At 39.4% G+C, this 27656-nt stretch overlaps 1 protein-coding gene across 1 annotated transcript in view; it reads right to left on the bottom strand.

Annotated features, from left to right (window-relative positions):
• Positions 1 to 27656, bottom strand: part of GABRB3 (gamma-aminobutyric acid type A receptor subunit beta3) — a 77395-nt gene that overhangs the window by 18214 nt on the left and 31525 nt on the right. Inside the window, exons 2-3 of the mRNA XM_022598833.3 lie at positions 17494 to 17576; positions 14769 to 14906 (exon numbers count right to left, since the gene is read on the bottom strand). Coding sequence (XP_022454541.2) covers positions 14769 to 14906; positions 17494 to 17576 — 221 coding nt within the window. The remainder of the gene's footprint in view (positions 1 to 14768; positions 14907 to 17493; positions 17577 to 27656) is intronic.

The following is a 27656-nucleotide window of genomic DNA, read 5'->3' as shown; positions in this document are numbered from 1 at the left end:
AAAATAAATTGATTTTATTTATTTATCTATTTATTTTGGCTGCGTTGGGTCTTTGTTGCTGTGCATGGGCTTTCTCTAGTTGTGGTGAGTGGGGGCTACTCTTTGCTGCAGTGTGCGGACTTCTCATTGCGGTGGCTTCTCTTGTTGTGAAGCACGGTCTCCAGGCACACGGGCTTCAGTAGCTGTGGCACATGGGCTCAGTAGTTGTGGCACACGGGCCCTAGAGCACAGGCTCAGTAGTTGTGGCGCACGGGCTTAGATGCTCCTTGGCATGTGGGATCTTCCCGGACCAGGGCTTGAACCCGTGTCCCCTGCATTGGCAGGCAGATTCTTAACCACTGCACCACCAGGGAAGCCCACAACTTCAACATTTTTACTGAAGTAACTTCAAAATCAGATCTTAGTTTGCAGTTTCATGGCAATATTATGCCTTTACTTGTCATTTGCTATTCTATGCTCCAAATATTTGTCACTATATCCACTCTACTTGGAATTGTTTGATTCCATCAGGATAGACTGGCTCATGTTGTAGTAGCAAAAGACCCCTCAAATCTCAGTAGCTTTACAACAAAGATTTTTTTTTCTTTCTTGTGCTCCATAGCCACTTAGCTTCCCCTATCTGGAAGACAGCTGGACACTGTGGAAGAGGTGCCACACATACTTCCCGTCACATTTCATTGTCCAGAGCAAGTCTCACTGTCAATCTTTATGTCCCTGGAGTAGGACAGTTCAGTCCTCTCCCAGGGAAGTGCAACAAATATTTTTTGAATGATAATGCAATCTACCATATTCCCCAACTTTCCATTTTCTGAGTCAACTTTCTTAACTTTTTCCAAAATGCATCTTCTTTAGGGAAACTGTTCCCTACAAGGCAAATATTGATACTTATGCAATGAAGTACAACTGATACTCTTTTGAGAATACTTGCCCCAGGCAACATGGGGACCAATGATACAATTGCATAGTGAAACACTTGGAAGGTCATTAGTGACCCTGAGAAAGGGAATATTACTCAGATTTCAAAACTATGTATTCACCAAGGTACTCATTAACACAGAACATAGAATTAAGAAAATATACTATTTTCTTATGTATTCTTTTAGTAAATACATTCTATTTCTTAAATGTGAAATATACCTTCAAATCAACAAAATTTTTAGGCATTCACCATGTGCCGCCCCCCCAATCCCAATCTCCTAATCCCACAGGTGGCAATGTTAGTGGAGGAAAAACAAAGATGAATAAGAGGATAGTCTGTGCTCTCAACTAGCTCCTAATCTGTCAGAGAGACTCATACAGAACTGGCCTCTGTAAACCGCAGGTAAGGGCTACCCTGGATATTCTAGGGCACAAGTTTAAGAAAGGTTTCACAGTATCTAAACTGAGATACTACTGGTTGAATAAGAGTCTTTACAGGCAGAGAAGCAGAATAGCCTTCAAGGTAAAAGATCCACCAGGGCCAAATGAAGAAAAGCCTTTCAAGATACCATGAGACAGAGACCTCAGAATGTTAATAAACACAAGAATCTTCAGAGGTGTCAAGACCCATTCTTCTAGGCAAAGACTTTTGCCATTTGGTGTGCATCTTCAAGAACACATAGAGTCTTTGTGTAGCTCTGTTAGATAAAGTCCTGACACTGGTACAACAGATGTCCTGATGTATCCTATATCTATGGAGAAACTCCTCAAATGATCATAATAAGTGGCTTTAAAGTTCAGAAGTAGTGAGTCAGCTGCACCAAGACATAACCTTCAAAAGAGCAATAGAAGCTTACAAATTACAACAGAAAGGCACAGAAGCCCTAAAGTCTGTGTGCCAATGCAGATGTGATCAGGTCCACAAGTAGATGCTGAGTAAAAAGACAAAGGTACAGTCCCTAAATACAAGTTCATTGTTCTGGTTCAGGGCTTCCTTCATAAAACTATCTATCGAAGATGCTGATCTCAACCCTTTCTCCCCAGATGCACTAAAAGTTGAGGCCAGAAACAAGGCTCTGGATCTCTCATCCAGCCTCAATTAATAGCACTTTCTAAGGCATTAATATTGTTGAAGAACTCATAAAAATGTGGATGCAGAGTATCATGTCACCTTTGCGGAGTGATCAGAGCCACTCAAATGTATCTATAAAGTAACAAGCTGATATTTTAGCAACTGCAGCAGAGCTGGCCTATGTACATATACCTGTCCCCCTCCAAGGCGGCCACCGTGGGGGCTCTGTCACAATGGCCTAGGAAGCTTTGTGAGCTTGGTGCTGTTCTTGGGGTCTTTATGACGCTGTCTCATTTAATATCTACCTTTTTTACTTTATAAAACAACCTAAAGTTCAGAATGGTGTTCCTAACTTTCTCACCTGCATTGCTAGTCACCTTAACTGATATATGTTCAAAAATTCCATAAAGGAAAGGAGATATATGAAATAGGAAAGAGAGAAAGAGGAAAAACAAAACTTTTTCAGACTGTCTCAACCAGGCAATGATTCTCTTTCTGATCCTCCACAGTAAAGCCAGAATGTTCTATCTTATGACTCTGAAGCAAAGAGCAGGGGCATCTGAGTGATCCAGTTTCAGGCTCAGGGTTTATTTGGGATATTCCTTTAGGAAGCTGGCTACCCTCTCAGACCCTTAGTTTCCTTGTGTGTAAAATTAGGGCAAGAATATCACACGTGAAAAAAGAAAAAATATAAATCATACTCCATTGATTATAAACTATTATTCTGCAAAGGAAACCATCAAGAAAATGAAAATACAGTCCACAGAAAGGGAGAAAATATTTGCAAATCATGTATCTGATGAAGAACTTATATCTAGAATATATAAAGAAGGTTTACAAAAAATACAAACAGCCCAATTTAAAAATGGGCAAAGGACTTGAATAGATATTTCTCCAAAGAAGAAATTTACAGTGTCTAGTAAGTACATAAAAGATGCTCAGCATCTTACTCATTAAGGGAATGCAAGTCAAAAACACAATGAGATGCCATTTCATACTATTAGGATGACTACAATAAAAAAGAGAGACAATAATACATGTTGGTAAGGATGTGGATAAATTAGAACCCTCATGATTGCTTATAGAACTTAAATGGTACAGCCACTTTAAAAAACAGTTTGGCAGTTCCTCAAAAGCTTAAACATAGTTATCATATGACCCAGCAGTTGCAATCCTAAGTACATATGTAATGCAAATGACAACTTATGTCCACAGAAAAACGTGTGCATGAATGTTCATAGCAGTTTTATTCCTGATGATCAAAAGGTGGAAACAGCCCAACATTCATCAACTTTATGTATGGTTAAACAAAAAATGATATAGTCATACAATGGAATATTATTCAGCAATAAAAAGGAATGAAGTATCGATAAATGCCACAACAAGGATGAACCTTGAAAACATCATGCTGAGTGAAAGAAGCCAGACATATAAGACCATATATAGTGTATGATTACATTCACATGAAATGTACAGGATAGGCAAAACCATAGAAACAGAAATTAGATTAGTGGTTACCCAGGGTTAGGGTTGGCAGATTGGGGGAAATGGGGAGTGACTGCTAATGAGTACAGGGTTTCTGGGGTGATTAAAATATTTGGAAATTGATTGTGGTCATGATTACAAAACTCTGTAAATACACTAAAAACAATTGAATTATATACTTTAAATGCTTAAATTTTATGGTATGTAAATTACATTTTAATAACTCTGTCATAAGAAAAAGAATACCTACTATGTGTACTTTACTGGAAATTAAATGGCTTAATTCATTCATATCAAGTACCAAACATACTATCTGGCTGCAAATACACACTCAATAAAAGCAAGTTCCTTCTTCCTTTCCTTTCTCTCCTCTGTGGTGACTTCTGTGCTCAAGATTCTGTAATCTAAGCATTTTTACCACTGAGCATATTTTAAAAATTGTGTGGAAGTCTTAAAAGCAATTCTAAAAGATGAAGATAGACGAGAGTTAGCTTTGCAAAGGAGGTGTGGGACAATGAATTTCTGAGGAAATCTGGCTTCTGTAGTGAGACATTTTTCATAGGTCAGGAGCCCTTAAAGGAAAGTGATTTCATAGCAATAAGATGAGATAGTTAAGCTCTCCTTTGGCACTGAGAGAGTAAGTTTGCTCTAGTTCTGCCATTTTGCACTGAGAGATTAGTAGTATTTGGCTAGTAAGCACAGGTGACTTGTCTCTAAGTATCCTTCTAAAAACAGTCGATGGGGAAAAAAGAACGGGAATTTGTCTCTGGAATTTAAAAGACAATGAGATATAGATGATAATTCCTTCTTCTAACCTTTCATATAATATTGGCTCTAGACCAATAGTAGATGCTATTTAGAGACCCAATGAGTAATAATTTGATCACAGGGCTTTACTTTAGGAAAAAACTAAAGCACAGAGTTCACGAATGGACTCTAGAGAAAATTAAGTGAATGTATTAAGGGTGTGACATGCAGACTTTTAAAAATTTTGTAATTTGTTTCATAATCATAATTGAAAAGCAAAATAGTATTTTGAAAGTTGATTTTTGAAGAATAGAAAATTCAGGTATCTTAACAGAAATGTATCATCATCATTTATTTTTGGATTCTTTTCTTTTTCTTTCTTCTAATCTTGGCAGAAGTATTTTGAAATGAAGTCAGAATGTATCAGTCCAAATGTACCCCGGAAAAAAAGGAGAGAAATAAAAACATCACATAATTAAAGAGGCATATTAAGTAACTTGTTCTCCATGAATTTATCAAAAATCTCAGTCTTTTGGCTCAAAGAAAATGAAAAAGTTAGGAGTAAATTTCAGATTTGGCAAAAACCATATATACCAAAGTTTGTGGGTCAGCAGAAGTACATTCAAGACCAGTACAAAAGCTGAAGTCCCAATGAAGTGATCCCGTGTCCAGAGTGATATTTAAAGGGCTCTTTGATTGTTAGCTGGATATGCTTGTTGAAATAAATTTAACACAGTATTTCTTTTAACCTAATCCTCTTACTATCTGCCATTGAAGTGCTTTGCTCATATTTTCACAGCTTTGTATTGCTGCAACCAAGGACCCAGATCTCCTGACTTTGAGCTTTACAGCACTTTCCTCAGTAGTACACTATTATGGATAAGTGTTTCCTCTCTATAATGTTATCAGAAAAATACAGAATTAAATAATTTATATTTACTGAACTGTGATTATAAAAAATGTACCCCAAATTTTCTTCTTTTTTACTCTCATGTAATTAATAGTCCAAGCTAAATAAGAATTAAATATAGAAACAACTGTAAATTTTTCTGAAAAAATAAAGAGGAGTGAAAAATAAGCTATGGTGTTTGAGTATTGTGGAATAGGTAACCCTTCTATTGGAAACAACTGGGAAAAATGGACAAAACTTAAATACATCTCCTTAGAGGCACTGGAGCGATAACAAGCCAGTAAGAATCTGGGCTAAGGTTTGGGAGAAAAAGTAAACTGGGAGAGGTGAGCTCCACGTTTCAGATAGCTATAGTTTCTATAACAGAAAGATGAGAAGCTAAGTAGAACATCTGACAGACTCATGGAACAAAGGGAGCAAAAACTGGAGATAGACACCATCAAATAGGGATTCCAAAGAGCTCTGTCCAAGATGTAAAGATAAATCACAAGGATTCAAGCATGCACAAGGAATGAATCTGAACTCAGCATTACCCAAATCCCAGAAAGTAAATGAAGCTTGTTCTGGATTGCTAATGCCTCTAGATGCCTGATAGAGGCAAGCATAAATTCTCTCTGAAGAAAGAAAACATCATCATAGATTTTGAATTACATCTATAATTTTCCCATGTACAATACTAGCAGATTAGACACAGATGAAGAAAGAACTGTTGAACTGAAAGATAAACCAGAAGAAAATTTCCAGAGTGAAGCATGAAGAGAAAATAAAAAATTCAGAAAGCAAGGTGAAGATATAGTGACAAGATAGAAGATATAGTAACAAGATCCAATGTTGGAATTGTCAGAATTGAAATTGGAACCCTCGAAGGAGAAAAGCAGAGAGAAAATGGAGGAAAAGCAATGGTGGCTAACAGAGCTCTAAAACTGCTGAAAGACCTCAAGCCAAAGATTCAAGAAGATCTACAAACTCCAAGAAGAATAATTAGAGAGAAAATTATATCTTGGTACATCGTAAGTGCCAGTGAAATCAAAACAAAGAGAAAAATTATAAAAGGATCTGGAGGGGGAGGAAAAACAGATTAATTTGAAAGTAGCACCAATTAGACCAACAACTGTCTTCTCAATGGAAACAATGGACACCAGGGAAAATGAAGTCATATCTTCAAATGGAAAAAGAAAAAATGCCAGCCTATCTTTCTGTAACCAGCAAATTTATCCTATAAGAATAAATATGATATAAAGTCATACACAGGTTGTTGTTTTTTTTTTTTTAAAAAAAAAAAACCCTAGAAGAAATTTGACCAGGAGGCTCATACTAAAGAAAATATTTTAAAAATATTCTTCTTTAGGCAGAAGGAAACATTCACAGATAGACTTGGTGGTAAAGGAAAGAATGAATAACAAAGAAGAGAGGATTATTTATAATTACATCTAAGTGAAAATTTCCTGCATCTAATAACAATAATAATATGGTACAGGGTTTAAAATATATATAAAATTATAAGACATAATGACAATAGCATATATAAGTCAGAATGAGGAAATATGGAATCCAAATGTACAAAGGCCCCTCCAGTGCTCAGGAATAGGTAAAAATACCATCTCAGATAAATTAATAGAGGTAATAAAACTTTAGCAAGGTTGTTCAATACAAAATCATTGTGTCCTTATATACCAGCAACAAATAAGAAATTATGTTAAGAAAATTTTACCATCTATAATAACATCAGAAAATATCAAACATATAGAAAAGTTTAACAAAGATGTACAAGTTTTCTACACAGAAAACTCTAAATGTTATTGAGACAAATTAAAGAAGACCAAAATGAGAGATAAAATATATACAGATTGAAAGAATTATAACAAGGTCACTTTTCACTAAATTAACTAATACATTCCCAATAAAAAGCCAAACCATTTTTTAAATGAAAATTAATGATCTGATTATAAAAGTTTTATGGAAATGTAAAGGGCCAAAAATAATCATCAATAGTAAATAAAAAGAAAGGGAAGGAAGGATCTGCTCTACTTAAAAGCTACAGCAATCCACACAGTGAGGGAAGTGTACAAAGATGGATAAATAAACCCATGGCACAGAATACAAAGTCAAAAACAGATCCATGCACATACAAACAATTTATGACAAAGGTGTTGCTGCAAGTGCAATGATGCTGTGGAAGATAATGAAACTTTCACACCTTTCACCAAAAAATGAATTCCAGGTGGACTGTAGGTCTCAATGTAAAAAGTACATTATTGTAACACATTATACCTGTATAAGTTTGCATCCAGAATTTATAAATAACTCCAATAAATTATTGACAGGAAATTCACACAAAAAGACTTGCATAGGTAATTCACAAAAGAGGCTCTCCAAAGAGCCATTAGGGAAAGGTGCTCAGTCCCACTAGCACTCAGAGGAATGGAAGTTAAAACCACAAGACATCACCCAACATCCGACAGGTGACTTCCATGTGAAATATTAGCAAGGTCGTTGTGGGGCGAAAGGAACACTCAGGCATTACTGCTATGAATGTAAGTTAGTAAAACCACTTTGGAAAACAGGTTGGCATAATCATTAAGCTTGAACATTCACAATTACACTTTTAAGCATATTCTCAACATTTATGTGAGCATTTATTCACAAAAAAACAAGTACAAGAATGTTCACAGTGGCATTACTCATAAATCTCCACCTGCAGTAGACTGGAAAAATAAATTGTGGTGTATTTACACAGTAGTATAGCAAGGAAAATAAATGAACCATAGCGATACTGATGGATTTCACAAACATAATGTTCAATTAAAGAAGGTAGTCACAAAATAATTTAAACTCTACTATCCCATTCAATAAAGTTCAAAAATACAAAATTAACTATACTGTAACAAGATAGTGGTTTCCTTTGAGAAGGAGGGATGTAAAGAAATTAGGAGGGGTCATAGTGTGTATCTTGGGAGTGCCCACAGCATTCTACTTTTTGACCTGATTTTCCTTTTTTACACGATTTTCATTTTCTGATAATTCACTTAGTACTATATTTATATTTTAAATATTTTTCTGTATGTACACATACAGAAAAGTTATAAAGATTATCCTTAAAGTCATAAAAATCTATAAGTCTTTGTATTAAAAATAAAGCATGAGAAAAATTCTAAACCTTCCTAGGAGTGTCTTGCTTTAATTAATTACATTCTTTTAGAAGGTCCACCAACTTCTGTTTGACAATTTACGTAAAATTTTCACATATTTCTTAATGAATTGAGATCTGTTTGCTTTAAGGTCATTCAACTTGATATTTCTGGCACATCCCAAGTACTTCAGCAACACATGTATATTTATTATGTTTAACTAAGTAGAAATTAGATAAAAGAATGAAAATATTTCCTTTATTGAGATTCTGCTTGAGTCACTCACTGGCTTAATTTCAGTAAGCAGAAAATAATGATATAATACTTGCTTTGCTAAGTTTTTTTGAAAGACGTTTTCAAACCCCAACATTTAAATAATTATGGCTTGCCTATCTAGAACAGGTTTAAAAGCTAAGTTCAGTAAAAATTTCTTACACAATTCCCAAAGCTTGTATAGAAGGACAATATCTTTTCAGGTTTCAATCAAAAGATTTCAAAGACTAATCTCAACTTGCACTTATTTTTAAAAATACATTTTCAGTATTTTCTGAAATTCAACCATAAACCACTAATGAGTCATATAGAACTAGATCACACTTTAAAGTAGAAATCTGTGAACTGCAGTAAAAACATACTTTATTTCTAGGGTTAAAGCAGAAATGAAACATCAGGTAATCTCACATCTAGGTGACAGCAAGCTGCTCCCTTCTTTCATTATTTCTCTTTAATCTGGTCTCCCTTTTCCTTCTTGGAAAGGCTTCCCCATGCGTGTTTTCAGGTTTGGCTTAATTCTATAGACTGTAGGTGCTAAAGAATGATCTGAGTATTCACTTTATAAACTCTTTCCTTAAAAAATATAGCTCTGAATCAAGAAGGGATATTGGTAATAGATTCAGGACTTTCCAAGAAATCCAGTGGATTTAAATAGTCAATGATATACCACGGATCTAATGAAAGATTTCTTTTTTCTCTTCTCTGTTTGACTTTCAAGCAGAATCTGTAATCGAGGTTTTGGTATTTTGTGGGAATCCTGAACATATGGTTATGAACAAATGAATTAATTCAGAAGATTTTAAATGAATGCCAGATATATAAGAGAGTGAGAGTAATAACATATGACAATTGATAGAGGAATGATACAGTCAGACTGTGACTCGAAGCTTTTCAAAGGAAAAGGATAATTGGCAGAGATGCTCAAGGAAGGCCAATCAGAGATGTTGGTGTTTCAACTGTCCACTGATGAATGTACTGGATATGAATAGAAAAAAGAGGAAGAGAATACATCAAATGTGGGCTGTAATAGGAGCAAAAGTCTTTAGGCAGCATGCAGGAGTGAGTGGAGGAGAGAAGAAGAGATGAATGCAGCAACTAAAACAAAGTTTTGTGTTGGGGATGTTTATGAGCTAAACTGAAGAGGAGAGGTTAGAGCTAGATGTGGATCCACGGTGAAGGAGACTGGATTCCTTGCTGCTGCAGGCAAAGGCAAGTCATCACAGGTTCTGGAGCTGAAAAGTGGCTTCATGAAAACAGTGTTGCATGACCACTATTTATAATAGCCAAGACATGGAAGCAACCTAAATGTCCATCTGTCCACAGATGAATGGATCAAGAAGACATGGTAATCTATCTATCTATATCTATCTATAGATATCTATCTATCTATATATATCTACACACACACACACACACACACACACACACACAATGGAATATTACTCAGCCATAAAGAAGAATGAAATAATGCCATTTTCAGCAACCTAGACCTAGAGATTATCATACTAAATGAAGTCAGAGAAAGGCAAACACCATATGATATCACTTACATGTGGTATCTACAATATGATACAAGTGAACTTATTTACAAAACAGAAATAGACTTACAGACATAGAAAACACACTTATGGTTACTAAAGTGGAAAGGGGGTAAGGGAGGGACTAATTAGGAGTCTGGGATTAACAGATACACACTACTACATACAGTCCTACTGTATAGCACAGGGAACTATATTCAATATCCTGTAATGAGCCATATGGAAAAAAATATGAAAAAGTATAAATATATAACTGAATCACTTTGCTGTACACCAGAAACTAACACAACATAGTAAATCAACTATACGTCAATAAAAAAAGCAAAGTGTTGCATGGTTACTAATTTGCCAGCAAAATGCAGGATGGACTGGAAGGCAGAGGCACATTTCTTGCCATGAAGGATTTCTGGACATTGGATGAATCAATTCTAGGTCTCTGGATTAAGAATTTGGAGGCCTCCAATCCCGACATCCGTTTTAGAAACTTGCATAAAAGCACTGCTCATCAAGAATGTACAGCCCATAGGGACTTCCCTGGTGGCACAGTGGTTAAGAATCCACCTGCCAATGCAGGGCACACGGGTTTGAGTCCTGTTCCGGGAAGATCCCACATGCCGTGGCACAACTAAGCCCATGCACCACAACTACTGAGCCTGCGCTCTAGAGCCCGCGTGCCTAGAGCCTGTGCTCTGCAACAAGAGAAGCCACTGCAATGAGAAGCCCACGCACTGCAACAAAAATAGCCCCCCACTGGCCGCAACTAGAGAAAGCCTGCGTGTAGCAACAAAGACCCAACGCAACCAAAAATAAATAAATTAATTAATTAATTAAATTTAAAAAAAAAGAATGTACAGCCCATTAATACTGGAAAGTAAGGGAAGGAATGACACAGATGCCGTGGACAGGCACAGTAGACATTGTTTGTCATCCCAACAGCTACACGCTGTGTAGCTTATAACATTAATATATAAAAGTATGGAAAATAATCATTTAAATAAAGCTTAAAAATATTAGTTTTTAAAATCTTTGTCAAAAAATATATCAGGGTTTCCTATTTGTCAGGAACCTTGTGGATTAATTTCTGTCCTTTCTAGCTTTACTGTGTAAATTTGGTCAAATCATTATCATTCTTGAACATCAGTTTTCCTATACTTTAACTTGGGCTAATTTGTTTGTCAAGTACCAGTCTCCCAGGGACATTAGTGAAAAATCTCGAACACAAGGTGCTATGAATTATAATGTAGCACGCCATTGTTATTGTTAGAAATAACAGTGAGTAATAAAGTTTTACTTCATTTTCTTTTGAGTTGTAAGGGGATCGAAATATTTTTTCCAAAACCTATTTGCTGAGTCATGGCAGAAATGGAATAATTATTGTTGAGGTGAACTAACTCAGTTATTTCTTTAAAATGCACTCATGGAACAAAGCTCCCTCCTTCTGGGCAAAGGCATACTTAATTTCCTCCCCAGGTACAAAGAGGTTTTATGTGGATTTTTCTTTTTAAAACATCATATTTTAGTACATTAAATATTTGAACATATAATGTTATTAATTTATATAGTATCTCTTCTGCAGAAACAATTCATTTGATTAGGGTTGAATACATACTTAGTAATGACAGTCAAACTTCCTCTTGTAATTCAACAACCATGCAGTTTTCAAACTATTGAGTGGGCTAGATGCTGGGATATGTATTAGGGATACAAATATGAATCCCAAACAAGCCCTATTCTTAAGAAACCCTCAGACAAGCAATTAGGAGTCAGTTACATCATGCTCAATAATCCAGGAGAATAATGTCATACATTTTCTAATATTTAAAGCTCTGGGCAGCCACTGGAGTGTCTATTCTCAGACTCCTCAAAATATGTCTCATGCCTGGACCCACGCAATTTAATTAATGAAAGCTAATCAGTGCTCACCCTATTCTAGGCTCTTTATTTATACTAACTCATGTAATCCTCTACAATCCTACCAAATAGATATTATCAATGTCCTCTTTTTCTCAGAAAGATCATCATGGGTCACCCTGCTAGAAGGTTCCAGAGTCTGGACTTAAGCTCTGGCAGTTCTGGCTCCAGGGTCTGACTCTTTAAACCTTGTATATACTGTTTCTTGAACTCGAGCTCTCTTATTGTGGCTCAATTCCCGCTAAACACCCCACTAGGTAAGAGGCTACCTGATGTCATCCGGGGCACACTGCTGAATGCTTGCAGGCTGTGAGCAGTCCCACTGGACCAGACACTCCCTGTTCCCTCTCTGACCCAGGGTTCAGCCCCATGCCTAGTTCATGCCAGCCATTGAGTGAATATTCACGACTCCTTTTGTATGTATTCCCTGCCCTGCAGCCTGCAACCTCATGTTACCCAGGAGGTGGATTAGGACTCTACACCTTGGGAAACCACAGCAAGACGCCATTCACAAGGTCCTCAAAGAGGCAGGACAAGGGAGAGGTGGGCCAGCCACAGAATTTCGCTTGCATGACCCTGAGAAGGAGCATCTCCAGAAACCTCCAGAGTGTTGTGTCTTTCCTAGTCCCCTTTCTGAGAATTCTCTTTCAGGCTACAGAATCCTTCAGTCCAGTTTACTGATTGAAACCTCATTAATTCAGAACACTTGTGTAAAGGAAAATAAATTAGTATATTTAATTTTGAAATAGTTTTGTAACAATGTGGCTTATGACCTTTTTACATAAGTAAGCAAATTAGAATAATTTTAAAGCACGGTCTTTGAAGGATGGGAGGTTTATAACTGACTGATACGGAGCTCCTGGTGACACCCTGCGAATGCAGAAACTTGGTGAGCACAGAAAAGAGGACTCAACACTGCATTCTGAGGGCATGATCTTGTGTATCTTCTCCAGATGTGTTTAGGATATGTTCTGCCATACACATAGTTAAAAGAAAGACAGAGACTGCACCTAGAAAAAAGTGGCTCCAGTGCTTTTGAGCAAGAGGATTCAGGAAGGCCATTCTATGTGGTTGCAGTTTCCCATGGAAGCACCACACCCTCCACAGACGCCTCATCAGGCTTTCAAGAGGGTGCATGAAAATGCAATAAAAGGGCCTCCTGGCAGTGCCCTAACAGCCCTATCTGCAATCTTCTAGACAAAGGCAGGCATGGGCAGGACTCCTACACCAAGACAAGACTATCCCTGCGTTCTGAGCAGACCTCTGCTCACATCATTTGGAGCATGGAACAGTTTGAAATCCAGTTTTAAAAGCAATAAATCATTTTCTGCAACACATCACAGGGCAATTTTCTTGGTTGTGGAAACTATTCCTTAATGATAAGCCCATGTGCCTTTTGGCCTCACCACCCACCCAAGGTGAGCACCTCCGTGCGTACTCTACAGGGACTGCAAGCACATTTGCAGGACGTCTTGCAACACAGGAGAAGGTGGCACCGCCATGAAGATGGACCTTAAACATTCAGGCTTCTGTCTCTACTTGCACGTCCCTTTGTTCTTGAGGCTGAGGTAGAGAGGAGAGAAACGGGCCCAGTGCGGACTGGCTGCATGTCCGCAGCATGGCAGGCATCCCACAAGGAGGGGACGGGGAGTGGGGTCAGCCGTGCCCAGGACAGGCCTCTCTTATGGGAGGGGTCTCCTTGAAGTCACAGGCACTGGTGGTCAGTGCAGCACTGAAGGAATGCAGAGCTGTCACCTAAGCCAACCTGGGGAGGCAGTGTGTGGGCAGAGCAGGGGCCAAACCTTCACAGAGGAAAAGCGTTTCGATTAAGCTGAAGAATGAGTAGAAGGTGGCCAGGTGAAGAGATTCAAGGTGGCCATGGGTCACAGGCATTCAAGCTAGAGGCTACAGGCAGAGAGTGAAGGCCGCAGGCTTCATGAATGCTGGCACAGGACCAGGGCTAACCACCATCCACTTGGTGTGGTTTAAGCTACCTTGTCAGGAGAAAGCCAAGATGGGAGATCCCAGCTCTGCCTTCTTGAGAATTCTCCACCCAGAGTTTGTGGTCTTTAGAATACCCTACACTTTACGGAGCGCTTTTGTTTATTCTCTCAGCTACAGCACAGCATTCAGTAAGAACACCGAGAAAGCACTTCCCATTGTGAGAGACATGGTTGGAACTTAATAAAACCTCAGCAAGTTCAGACAGGAGAGTAGAAGATAACTACTCTGTCTTTGGACAGTTGAAACAAAGTTGACAATGAAACCCAGGCCAGGGCAGCCTCCCAGATGATATTAGGAGCAGATGACCATGTCTGAAGAGGCATCACTAACTGCAGGTGTCCAGGTTCCTGGACCAGGGCTGACTGCCAGCCCAGAAGTGGGGAGAAGGTCTCTTACTTTTGACAGCACAGCACTTGCCTCCTCAGGTCTTCCTCCCTCTCCTTCCTTCCTGCCTCCAAGGCCATCAGTGGCCTCTTGTCTGCCCAGAATGAAAGCTGCTTATGTTATCAAACAAGGGCTGGTTAAATTCACCCTCAGTCTTTTAACTTTTCAATAACCAGTACAGAGAGCATCTCCTGGTCAGGTGCTCCTTCCTACCCATCAAAGCTTATCCATCCCCTCTAGATACAGAGAAAAGGGTAGAGAAAATGATGAAATATTGATGACAGTCCTTTTTTGGTTGACTCAGCACTGTGAATCAGCAGCAGGGTATTTCACAATGATAGCATCATGGCCAGGCAGCCAGTGTCTTTCCAGGGAGTATGAGGGGATGCAGGACTCACCTGTGGCAAAGACAACATTCCTGGAGACCAGACGATGCTCCACGATGGAGAACTGTGGGAGCTCAATTCTCTCCACTCCAGTAACAGCCTTATCACCACCACGCCAGTAAAATTCAATGTCATCTGTGGTGTAGCCATCTGCCAGGAGAGAGAAGCAAGGACATGGCAGAAATGAAGCATTATTTTGTCTAAAGTGTCACTAATAAATGGAAGTAACAGCTTGCCCATGTTTGAAGTAAATTTGTTTGATGTGCTTGTCTGTGAAAAGAAGCATCATCAAAGAACTAACTTTCGAATATTCTCACGTTACCTCTGCTGTCCGATTTGAACCAGGCTGAGAAACTGTGGAGGCAGAGTGCTCTGACCAAAGTTCTGTCTGCAAAGACTAATTGTAGGGCTGGCCTCGACTGCACATAAATGAATTAAAAACATATTCATAGCACTGAATAAGATAGTTGGAAGAAAAAGTAAGAACTTGAGTATGAAGAATTCTAGAAAGGCAGCTCTCTCAAAAACTATTAAAAAGTTAAAACACTGAGGGTGAATTTGACCAATCAATGTTTGATAAAGTCAGGCATTTTTGGATGGTGTCATGAGGTGTTCCTGGCCATGAGCTTGGCCGTCCTTAGAAACACCTTTTGTAGGGACCCTCTTGGCCCTTAGAGATTTGAGCAGTGGTCTCAGCAGAAAGAGGAGTGGTCATTTGCCAGATTATAGCTCCAAAGCCAACTCTTGGCATGGTCTCATGCTCGCTCGGTAATTAATCAATGCTTCCCGAGAATGACTAAATAGGACAATAGTGTCTGATGTTATTTGTAGCACCCAGGAGTCTTCTAAAGAATTAGGTCAACTTTAGCGGTAAGGAAAATTAAAACTCACACCTGTAGAAAAGTAGCCTATGAATATAACAGACTTTTTGATTTGAACATATAACACAACAAGAGGCAGATACTAAATATCTGACGTTAGACAAACAAATAGACCAAAGCTGTGGGGATGACTGCCCCCCACAGCCCCTGCTGGTTCCCTGGTCCTGTCTGCTGGCCTGCCTCCAGGATCACGGTGGGCACACCTTTTGTCTCTGCCCTTCCCTCCGACTGCCTTACACTGCATTCTCACCTGGCGGCCAGAGCGATCGCTAATAAAACACACATCTTACCAAGTCACTCTTCTGCTTAAAGCACTCAAATGTTTCCCAATGCAATTAGCAAAACAAGTCCAAAGTCCTTAATAGGACCCCAAGAACCCACAGGACTGGTCCCTGTGTGCGTTGTTAAGTACATCCACGCCCACTCCCTTGCCCACCCAGTCCAGCCCCTCTGGCCTTCTGGCTGTGGCTCAGATCAGCATGCTGTGCCCAGTGCTTACATGCCCCCCAGCGGGACAACCAGATCTTCAATTGGCTAACTCTTCCATACATTTGCATCTTGACTTTAATAAAAACTTTTGCACACGTGTGTAGTCAGGTCACCAGAAAACTGGGAGAATCCCTCTTCTGTTCAACTGCTTTAATCATGAATTCTCTGAGGGGGAGGGACCTCACACACTCTGAGGAAATCTCTTTGACAACGGACCTTCCTGCCCATCTTCCACCTTAGTTAAACATCAAGGAAACAGAATCTACACTCTTCAACGCCACTCACTACGGCTCACAGTTGGAATAGGAGCTGCTTCCTCACTTAGATCCCAAATTTGCCTTGCTGAAACTCTCATCAACTCATTGGAGTTGTGTCCTCTGGCCACACAGAATCTACTTAACTTCCTAAAGTAGCCCTTCAACTATTGGGAAACCATCATCTTTCCCCTGAGCCTTCATACTAAATATACTATGCATCATGCCACATGATCTCACGTCCCTCATCTTCTGAAAGCACAGCTCTCAGAAAGCAGGGCCATGATGCCGTGTGAAAGTGAGGGGCACAGTGAGGGGTCTAAACACTGGCCTGCCACCAGTACAGCTTCCCAGTGTGTTCATTCACCAAGGCATTCACTTCTCACTATACATGCATCGAATGTGCTGCAAAGTAAGTCATTTGCCATCCCCCCAAAATTCAATACAAATACCGACAACCCGAAATCCAACTGAGGCTAATGATAAACCAGTCTATGGTGGGTCAGGGGAAGACACAACAGCAGCAGCCATAACCGGATATGCCAGGGTTGCAGGTCAGGGAGCAGGAAATTTTCTTCTTAGACTACGTGGCTGCAGCTCTCGTCCCTCACAGAGAAGTATCACTCAACACTGAACTATCAATAAGGCATCTGAATACTCTTCAAATTGAAGAAAATTGCCAAGATGTAGAAATAGTTGGCTTGTAAAGCTGAGCTCCTAATGGGAAATGAGGTTTACTCCAACTGCAGAGGGTCCCAGGAGTACAGCCACTTGTGCCTGATGAAGCACATTGAGAGGGACCGCCTCTCGGCGTCTGCTCTCTTCTCACTGAAGGGGTCGAGATGAAGAGCATCTGTCTTCTTTTATTTCAGCATAGCAAACAGACTCTCTTAGATCAGAGTGGAGGATTCTTTTATACTGAGCCTCTGTCTCTGTCTCTCTCTTTCTCTTGCCCTCTCTCTGTCATGAAAGTGATATTTGCAGAGTGGAGGATTAAACCTCTAATCTTTAGGATAGTTAAAAACTATGTCAAGAAAATTATATATGCCATGCCAAATAATGATAAAAAGGCCTAAAACACAAAGTGGATGAAAAAGAAATACAGATACACACAGCTTTCAATCTCCAGGGTGCAGTTCTGCTCATCCAAAGGGTATCTTCTCAGGTCCATCATGCATGCTGCGGTCGTGGTGATTCTGAAACACACAGAGTGAGGGCAGATATTAAAGATGGGATGAGAAATACAGCAGAAAAACTGCTTCTAGATAAACACTGAGTAACCCTCAGGTAGGACCCCTTCCCCAAAGCACACCTGATTAAACATATTTCATGATATATACTAAATGGACAAGTTTTCATTATACTGTAGGCCAGCTTTATCCAAAAAAGCAGTACATATATAATTACAAAATTATTCATGCAAACTTGTTGACTTTGGATAATCAAGGGAAGAGAAAGGGGCTTCTTAGGAAGCTCTTGTCTTCAATTTTTATTCTGCCTCATTGTCTAGTGACGCTCTAACTTTTGTAGCACAGAGAAAACTTACCTATGGTAACAACATTGATTAGATTACAATTTAATTCGTTGACTTTCAGTGTGAAGTGTTCAAGTAGCTCCCAATCCACAGGCTGCACTCTTGAAATGTGAGCCAAGCTTCTATTTGATTCTGTCTTATTATAGTTGCCTCTTGGGCTAATGCTCCAGGGCTTTTCACCACAGGATCATCTACCTTTTCAAAGAGAATATTTGGCTTGTATGTTATTGATTATGAATGAAAACTTGGGTTAGCTTCCCTTGAGGTCAGCTGCAGCCATGGAAAGAATTTATATCGTGGCCTAAGGACGGTTAAGCCTCTGCCGTGCAATGGTTAAACCCACTGTACATGGAGATAAAACACTTTGAGAAACGTCAAGTTCATTTCCTACTCTGCCGAAAGCCTCATTTTAGGGAAACCAACCTACCCAAAGCCTCTGTTGAAAATGCAACGATTAGGCTACCATGTTTTATTCTCTTTCTCGAAATCCTACCCCTTCTGCACCACAGTCCCAGCTAACCAGATTGGGCTGGGTCCCTGAATCAAGCACAGCCAACCATTAGTTGAACAAGAATATAGGATGTGGCCTGAGTTAAAAGGCAGAATGGAGCTAAAGGGATTCTCTTCCATGAGAATGAATTAAAGATGAGAATGGAGCTAAACTTGCAAGTTCATGAATTAGAGGCTTGTGATGCTATTTTCAAACTGGAGAGTCAGGCATGAGAAAGCATAACAGAGGTGAAGACAATGCAGAGAGTTGATGGTTCAGGAGACAGCAGAGCTAAGCCTGGGCCATAGCACACAGCCTTGCAGGACATGTACGACACATCTCAGGGAGCAGCATCTCAGAGCTGATATGGAAGATGTGTAAATGGCGGCCCGGGCTGTGCTCATTAAATGGTGAATCTTAAGAAGGAAAAAGTGAGAATGTCTTCTCCTGAGATCCCTAGATTTACCTTGAAATCCCAGCCACATTCTAGACTCCACCCTTCTCAAAGCCCAGTATTGAGCTTTCTATAGACAGCCTTCCATGTGAACATTCACAACAAACCTCCTACCACTCAGGCAACATGAGCAAGTTCTGCTCCAAAACACCCATCAGACACCAGTCATGTGCTAATTATGTTGGGCTTGTCTCACTGAACCTAAGTGCCGGTGCTAAAGGAATAGGAGTAAAGCATGTCCTTCTATTAGCATTGGGTTAAGCAGCAGGTAGAGGAAAGTTCTACTTTTCAATGACTGAGAAGAACAGTGAGGGAAAACGTCAACCAATTTGCCAATCATGGGACAACGCTAATTTTTTCTTTGCAAATAGCATGCAAGTGCCGTGCAGACATATGCTATAAGATCCACACCAATGATGAAACTGTGTCCTTTCCAAATGTCATAACACTTCCAATTATCATTCCAAAGAGTGGATTACATTCTATCCGAAGTCAACACATAGCTCTTTGGTATATATTTCTACATCATCTGACTTCCTAGCCAACTGAAGAACCAGCCTCACACTTTGAAATTCTGGCATGTTTTATGGCAGGTTGTCAACCCAACATCCATACAAGATGCCTACAAGGCAAAATTAGAAGAAAGTTCTGCTAAAATTACAAATTTTTGTAAATAAGAGAAAAAGATCTCTACTGGAAATGTTCAAATTTTTAAATTTTCCTACATGTTTTAGTACCTATTCACTTGAAGACTCAGTAACTGAGATTACCATGTTTTGTTTGTTTTTCCTTATTTATTCCCAATCACCGTCATTAATATACATGCACACAAGTGCACACACACACATCCAAATTGTTTGGAGACTCACATGTATTGTGATATTATGTAGAGTGTTTCATAGGAATCATTGGAAGTGGGAAGCATGAAGCTAATAGAATTGGTGAGTACCTTTAGTACAGCTGTTGTCCTGTCTTCTCATTCTGGTATCATACTGGCTATCATATGGAGCCCTATTCCTATTGACTTGAGGAATAAGGTATAGACATCTATGTGCTACTCTTCTTCCTATGGAAGAAATACACAGAAAACCCTCTTATGGTGGAAAGTAAGTCATAAGAGCCTACTCATGACACAGTGGAAGGAAAGAGGTCTTTTTGCCACTGGGACAGAAAGGCAAGAAAAAAAGAAAGGGGAGAATAAAGAGATCAAGAAGGGGACAGCAGGCCAAAACCCCTCCCCAAGCCACAAGGCCATCATCCACATTGGCTAAACTCATGACAGGTTTGGGGACTGGACCTTCTGAATGAAATGACCAAATTTTGCACCCCTGGGACTTTGTAGAAACCATAGGAGGGTATTTCATAGTCTGCAGAATGAGAATTCAAGCCTAGTTAATGGAGATGGACCAAGGGCAGGGAAGCCCCAGTGACATTCGAGCTCTAGTTGCATAATCCCCAACACGCATGCGCTCACACACACACCTTTTGTATTTTTTTCTAATCAATTTTATTTGTCCTGAGAAAAGACTTTAACCAACTTCTAGCTCCACTTCCATCTGAAAGCTGAGAATTCCACTATTTCTAAGAAATAGTGGTGAAGTCAATAAGAAATATTGCGTGAGGAATTCTCTCCAGTAGATCCATTGTTTTTAGTCGTAGCATGCAGTCACATCTGAACTTTATGTAAGGCTGGTTGTGAGTTGGCTTTGGGCCCAGCGCCGTGCTCAGCAATTGAACACTCATGCACTTAATCTCACAACAACCACATTGTAGAGGTATTGTTATTCTTCCCATTTTGCAGATGAGCAAACCAAGGATCAGAAAGAGTAAGGAGGTCGGCAACATTTACAATGCTACTGGAAGGCACATGTGGCATTCAGATCCAGGCAGCCTGAATCCTGCACTCACTCATCTACCTCCTTGACACCTCTTCTGCCTTAAACTACAAAATATATTCAACTTTTAAAAGCTTACTCGGGGAATGAGATTCTCGTTTTCAAAGAAGAGCGAATTCAGTAGAGGAATATGTTATATACATGTGTGTGTGTGTATATATATATATATATATATATATATATACACACACACAGAGAGATCATATACATGTATATGTCTCATATGTATGACAAATTGGAAATATACTACGTAAGGGGAGAAAATAAATATTTTAAGGCTACACTTGCTGCAACAGCAGTGATATTTTGCCCATTGTGGAATAGGGTAGAGTTTAGTAGGTAGTCCTGCTATTATAAGTGATATATCCCTAAAGATATGTTTAAGAGTCAAAAGTATGAAAATTCGAGGAATAAATGTGAAGTTTATAAGGGCAGCAACATCCCAACAAGTTTAAAATCCTATTATGAGACACCTGCCATCTTTGGACACCATCTAGAAACTACTCCTGGGAAGAACAGCTTTTAGCAGGTCAAAGGGTTCTAACTTTGTCTCAATTATATCAAGCTTATGAGATCTACTTTGGTATCAGCACTTCCATTTTAAAATTTCCACCAATTAAAAAGAATATTAAGGGCAGACACAAACTCTTTGTGTCATCCCACAAACACAGATTTCTCCACAGACCGCCTGGAGAGGCTGTGGTGGAAATATCGCTTTTGGCTGCTCAGGAACACAGCTACTAGGTGGTGGTAGTACGCCTGCTTGTCAGCCGAGGTACGACACTGCTCTCTCTCTGTCTTTGCTGGGAAAGGGGGACTCTGAGCTGAGCCTGGGACCCACGCTTACAGTGAATCACAAGGCAATGCACACACTCTCTTCCCCACTTATACGAATATTTTAGATTCATAGTAAATACCAGAGAGAACAGAGGTTAAAATGTCCCTGACTAGCTTTCTCAGAGGCCTTGTAGAACTAAAGTATCTCAGCCCTGCTATCTCTCCTTTCATCACCCATTTTAGTATCGTCATTATACTTAGGACCATCTACCCTTGGAATGTCCTTCCATTTGTTGACTTGCAGGCCCTTGCTTGTCCTCTGGGGAGCCTGGAGCAGGGCTTGGTCCCCTGCAGTCATAAGTGCCTAGAACCGCAGCCACATGCACATGGCAGGTGTCCTGGACTAACAGACAGCGTGGAACTCAAGCAAAATGTGGAAAGGAAAAGAGGTGGCTTGGCCCTTCTTGGTTTCAATCCCCCAAATCGAAGAGCCAGAGGGGATACCCACCCTCCTGCAAGCACTCCCAGCAGGAGATCTGACTTTGAATGTTTACTGACCCTCTGAGAGCCTCCCTGGTCAATATGCTTGGATGATTATATTCCAATAAAGATGTTAAAAATAAATAAATAAATAAAAATAAAACATTCCATTATGTATGAAAAAAAAAAGGTGCTTGGATGACGCTCTATGTGCTGACATCCTGGTGGTCTCTGAATCCTTCGGCTGCAGAATGAGTCCTTAGCAGGCTGATGTTAATGCCCATAAGCTTTAGTTTCCATGGCTGTGAGGACTGCAGCAAAATGCAGCCATAGGCAGAGTTCTGGCCCTTTGATCACAATCTTGTCAAACTAGCAGGACCGGGAGCAAGTTAGCAGCACGTCCTGTGTGACTTCTGGCTTGTACTGGGGATGTCCAAATGTCCGAGAACCCTGGGCAATGGTTGTTACCCATGGCCCCAGAACAGCAGTACACCTGGGGTACTGCCTTACAGGTAATCACTTAGCCCTCTGCAACTGCTCTCAGGTAAGTTACTCATCTCCATTCCTGGCTTCACCCCAGGTGCACCAGGCAGTGGAGGCATCTATCATTTTTCCAAGAATAGAAATTCAGATGCTAGGATTAAGGACCTAATCAAATAATTCAGACTGACCAAGCATCCTTCTAAAGCAAGTGCTTATTATTCAATGTGGAGAGGGCACAGGACATAAACGAACATTGAAGTTGCCCCAATTTTTGTTTTATTTTACAATAAATATAAGAAGATACACGCACAGAAATGTCCAAAGGCCTCTGCTGTGCAGATTCGTTGAGGATGTTGCTGGGAAAATTGCTATAGAAAGTTGATTGTGTTGGCAGCCCCATTCCTTCATCTTCCCCAGTATCCACTCTCTTTGCCATGTCATTTGCAGCTCTTCTCACTAAAGAGGAGCTGTCTGCCCGCTTCTGAACATGGGCCAACTTTGTGCCTTGCTTTGTCCGATAGAATGTGTGTACTAACAGTCCCAAGATTAGCCTCCAAGAGACATTCTGTGTTTCTGGTCCCCTTGTACTTCTGCCTTTGCTGTGAGAAAACCACGCTCATATAAGTCTGCTGGTTCTAGGAGGAGTACGGACATAAGGGGCAGAGACCACCCATCCCTGGGCCTGTGGGTGAACCAGCCAGAATCTGCAGAGGTGCTGATTAATCACCCAGATTCACAAGCAATGAGCACTCATTATCATTTGACATTGAGGCTTTCCAGCTGTTTGTTACGCAGCAATGCTGTGGGCATAGATAACAGATACAACAACCAACGCAAGTAACTACACACATAGAAAAGCATAAATTATCTTATAAATAAATGGACATCACAACCTGATACTTCTCAGGGGTACCATAAGATAGCAAAGCCCTTAGCAGATAGTATTTTCCTACAACGGGAGCATTTACTTCTGGATTTCAGCATAAATCCACTAGCATTGTAGGAACATAAATCTTGGTGAAATGAGTAGTCACATTAGGCAAATGAGATGGGCCACGTCCTGATTTTCAAACAATATGGTGATAAAGCAATTCAAAGGCCAAAACCAGCAATAATGCTAAAAACCAAAACCAAAAGAAAGCATGTGTCAGATCCTCAAGCACCTGACAGGAACAGAAATGTCAGGGTGGATGACTGAGGGAGTCTCAAGGAAAATACTTAGGTTCAACTCTCTAAGAGGAAGGAAGGAAATATTTTGAAAGAATCAAAAAAGTACTTTGAGATTTTGAATCTCCCCAACCATCTGGATCTAATGATGGTACTTGGGAGGTGTGTGTGGGGTTTATATCTAGAAAGGTAGCCACTAGCCACATGTGCCTATTTATAATTAAATTCTAAATTAATTAAAATTAAATAAAATTAAAAATTTAGTTCCTCTAAGGCACTAGCCAAATTCCAAGTGCTCAATAGTCACCTATGGCTAGTGGCTATTGTACTGGATGGTACAGATTTTAGAACATCTTCATCACCACGGTAAGTTCCATCGGAAAGGGTGAGAAACAGCGTGAGCCAGGCAGGGTGACAGACCTGGCCCTGCCTGCTAATGCAGCCTGCCAGCTCTTCTCCCTCCCTAACTCTCTCTCTCTCCTCTCCTTTCCCCCGCCCTCCCCTTCCCTCTCCCCCAGCCTCCTTCTCCCTCCGGCCCCCTCGCCACCATAGCTTTACAGGACACACTCTCTAGTTGAAAGTGGCTGGACGACAAAGTCAAATGCACACAACCTATCACCTCAAAGAAAAGCCACTGCAGCTGGAGGCAGATATCCACAGGGCATGGAAACAAGCAGGCCAGAGTAGAAGGTGTCATTCCAAGACTATTCAAAGTATCTTACGTTGCATCTGACTTCATGGCTCAGTGGGTTAACCAGCAGTCTGAGGGGAGGGCCTACCGTAAAAGAATGGCAATTAGGCATAACAAAGGGAATGCATTAACCCAATCTTCAGATTTGTATCCTAGGGACTAAGGCTTCCAATGTGAGCGTGAGACAGAAGGGGGCCAAGGTCGCCATGTCCAAAGTCTCATTAGAATATCACTTAGTCTCCATGGATCTGCTCATCTAAGGATAAACATTATGAATAAAACAAAGAGATATTCTATGAAAAGTATGCAAGCATGCAAAATGAAAGTTGAAAACTTGGGAAGATGTTGGTCTGGTTGTCAAAAGGCATGAATTCTCTTTAAAACAAGGATAGGAAGACATAAGGAAAGAAAAGCCTGAGATGAAGGCATAGACAGATGATGTAAAACTGAGAAAAGAATGCAAAGAATCGGAGCGTAAGTGCTGAACTGAAATCTGTACTGAACACAGAGACAGCAGAATTACACAGCTGAAAGCCATTTAATGATGTGAATGACTTCATAAACTCGGAGGGGACACAAGTCACTGAGGGATCTTGTTAAAATGCAGATTCTGAGCAGGACATCTGGGGTAGGTCTGTAGTTCTGAATTTCCCAGATGATGTTGCTGCTGCTGGTCTGGGGACCACAGTCAGAGTGGGAAGGAGAGGGCCAACTTGTAAAACCTTCCTAAGGGCAGAGGAAGAAGACAAAGCTTTGAAAACACAGAGAAGATGTACAGGACAGAAAATCAGTATGAAACTGAGCTCTATTAAACAGAGCAAAAACAAACAGCATCCAAATGAACAAAATAGAATTCAATAAGAAACAAAGAATTTTTTTAGTTAAAGTAAAATATGCATAACACGAAATTTACCTTTTTTTACTATTTATAAGTGTACAGGTCAGTGGTATTAACTACATTCACAACCATCACCACTATCCATATTCAGAACTTTTTTATCATCTAAAAAAAACCCCACTATACCCATTAAACAATAACTCCCCATTCTCCCCTCCCCCCAGGACTTGGTAACCTGGCAACTTCTATTCTTACTGATACTAGGTATTTCATATAAGTGCAATCACACAACATTTGTTCTTTCGTGTCTGGCTTAGTTCACCTACTATAATGTTTTCATGGTGTAGCATGTACCAGATTTCCAAACCTTTTTTAAGGTTGAATAATATTCCATTGTATGTATATACCTCATTCATGTTTTAATGGACATTTGGGTTGTCCATTTGAGTTTTATACTTTTAGCTCTTATGTACTATATCTTTGATCAATTGCAAGTTCATTTTTGTATATGGTATAAGGTAGGCATCCAACTTTACTCTGTTACATAAGGATACCCAGCTTTCCCAGCATTATCTATTGAAAACACACTCCTTTATGCACTGAGTAGTCTTGCACCCCTGAAGCAAATCATCTGATCATATACTCAAGAGTTTATTTCTAGGCTCTCTACTTTATTCCATTGGCCTATGTGTCTGTTCTTATGCAAATATAACATTATTTTGATTACCATGGCTTTATAGTAAGTTTTGAAATAAAGAAACGTGAAACCTCCAACTTCGTTCTTCTTTTTCAAGATTGCTTTGAATATTTGGGGTCCCGTATGATTACATATGAATTTTAGAATGGAGTTTTCCATTTGAAAAAAATGTGATTACGATTTTTAAAGGGAATGCATAGCAACTGTAAATCACTTTGGGTAGTATTGTCATCTTAAAAAAATATTAATTCTTCCGATCAATGAACATAAGATGTCCTTCCATTTGCTTATGTATTCCTTCAGCATGTGGCTTCTATCCTCAAGGTCATCTCTTGATTCAAAGTGGCTGCTGCAGCTCCAGCCATTATATCTACCTTCTACACTAGCAGCCAGGAGAAAATGAAGAGCCAAAGCTCTCTTACCCCCTCCGTTTTACAGAGATATCCTGGCAAGAACCCTGCCAAAGTTCCTTTTATAGCTCTTGGGCCAAATCATAGTCACATGGTCATATAGTTTTACTCTTTCTTTTATACTTTTAGTTCATAAGTCTTTTGCCTCTATCATTAAATTTCTTCCTAAGTATTTCATTCTTCTAGATGTTACTGTGAAAGAAACTGCTTAGTTTCCTTTTTGGATTGTTAATTGGTAGTACATAGAAATGCACCTGATTTTTTTTTTTTAATAAAGGTTGCCTATTATCACTTTTTTCTCCATATCTCTAAGGATGATATTTTTCCATTTTATTTTTTTAACTGAAGCATTTTTGATGTATAATATTATATTAGTTTCAGGAGTAAAGCATATTGATTCAGTATTTTTACAGATTATACTCCATTAAAAGTTATTACAAGAAAATGGCTATAATTCCTTGTGCTATATAATATATCCTCATTGCTTATCTATACATAGTAGTCTGTATCTCTTAATCCCATACCCCTAACCTACTCTACCCCCCTACCTTCTCACCACTGGTAACCAGTGGTTTGTTCTCTGTATCTGTGAGTCTATTTCTGTTTTGCTACATATACATCATGGTGTATGTTTTCTTTTTTTTTTTACTTTTTCTTTCTGATAGTTTATTAATAGTGTATAGAAAAGCAGCAGATTTATCTAGCAACCTTGCTGAATTCATTTATTAGTTCTAATACTTTTTTCAGTGGAAACTTTAGGGTTTTCTATGTAAAGTATCATGTCATATGCAAATAGTGACAGTTTCACTTCTTCTCTTCCAATTTGGATGCCTTTTATTTATTTGTCTTGTCTGATTCCTGCAGCTAGGACTTTCAATGTTATGTTAAATAGAATGGGCATCCTTGTCTCATTCCTGAATTTAGAGAAAAGACTTTCAGATTTTCACTGTTCAGTATGATGTTAGCTGTGGAGTTTTCATAGATGGCATATTTTATGTTGATACATTTTTTATGTTGATACATGTGGAGATACATTCCATCCATACCCCCTTCGATGAGAGTTTTTATTATGAACAGATGCTGAATTTTGTCAAATACCTTTTCTGTGTCTCCTGAGATGATCATGTGATTTTTATCCTTCCTTTTATTAATGTGGTGTATCACATTGATTGATTTGTTAATGTTGAACCATCCTTGTTGCACTGGAATAAATACAACTTTATCATGGTGTATGATATATATATTGTTGTGATATATTGTTGGATTTTTTATATATTGTTGGCTTCGGTTTGCTAATATTTTTGCATATATTTTGCATATATATTCATCAAAGATTTGGGCCTGAAATTTTATTTTTTGT

The sequence above is a fragment of the Delphinapterus leucas genome, chromosome 2 (genome assembly GCF_059928025.1).
Source record: "Delphinapterus leucas isolate spDelLeu-1000000601 "Yukka" chromosome 2, BTC_Dleu_Yukka2, whole genome shotgun sequence".
Lineage (NCBI taxonomy): Eukaryota > Metazoa > Chordata > Mammalia > Artiodactyla > Monodontidae > Delphinapterus > Delphinapterus leucas.
Note: the sequence above shows the minus strand (reverse complement) of the source record. Positions and strands in the feature narration are given on the sequence as shown.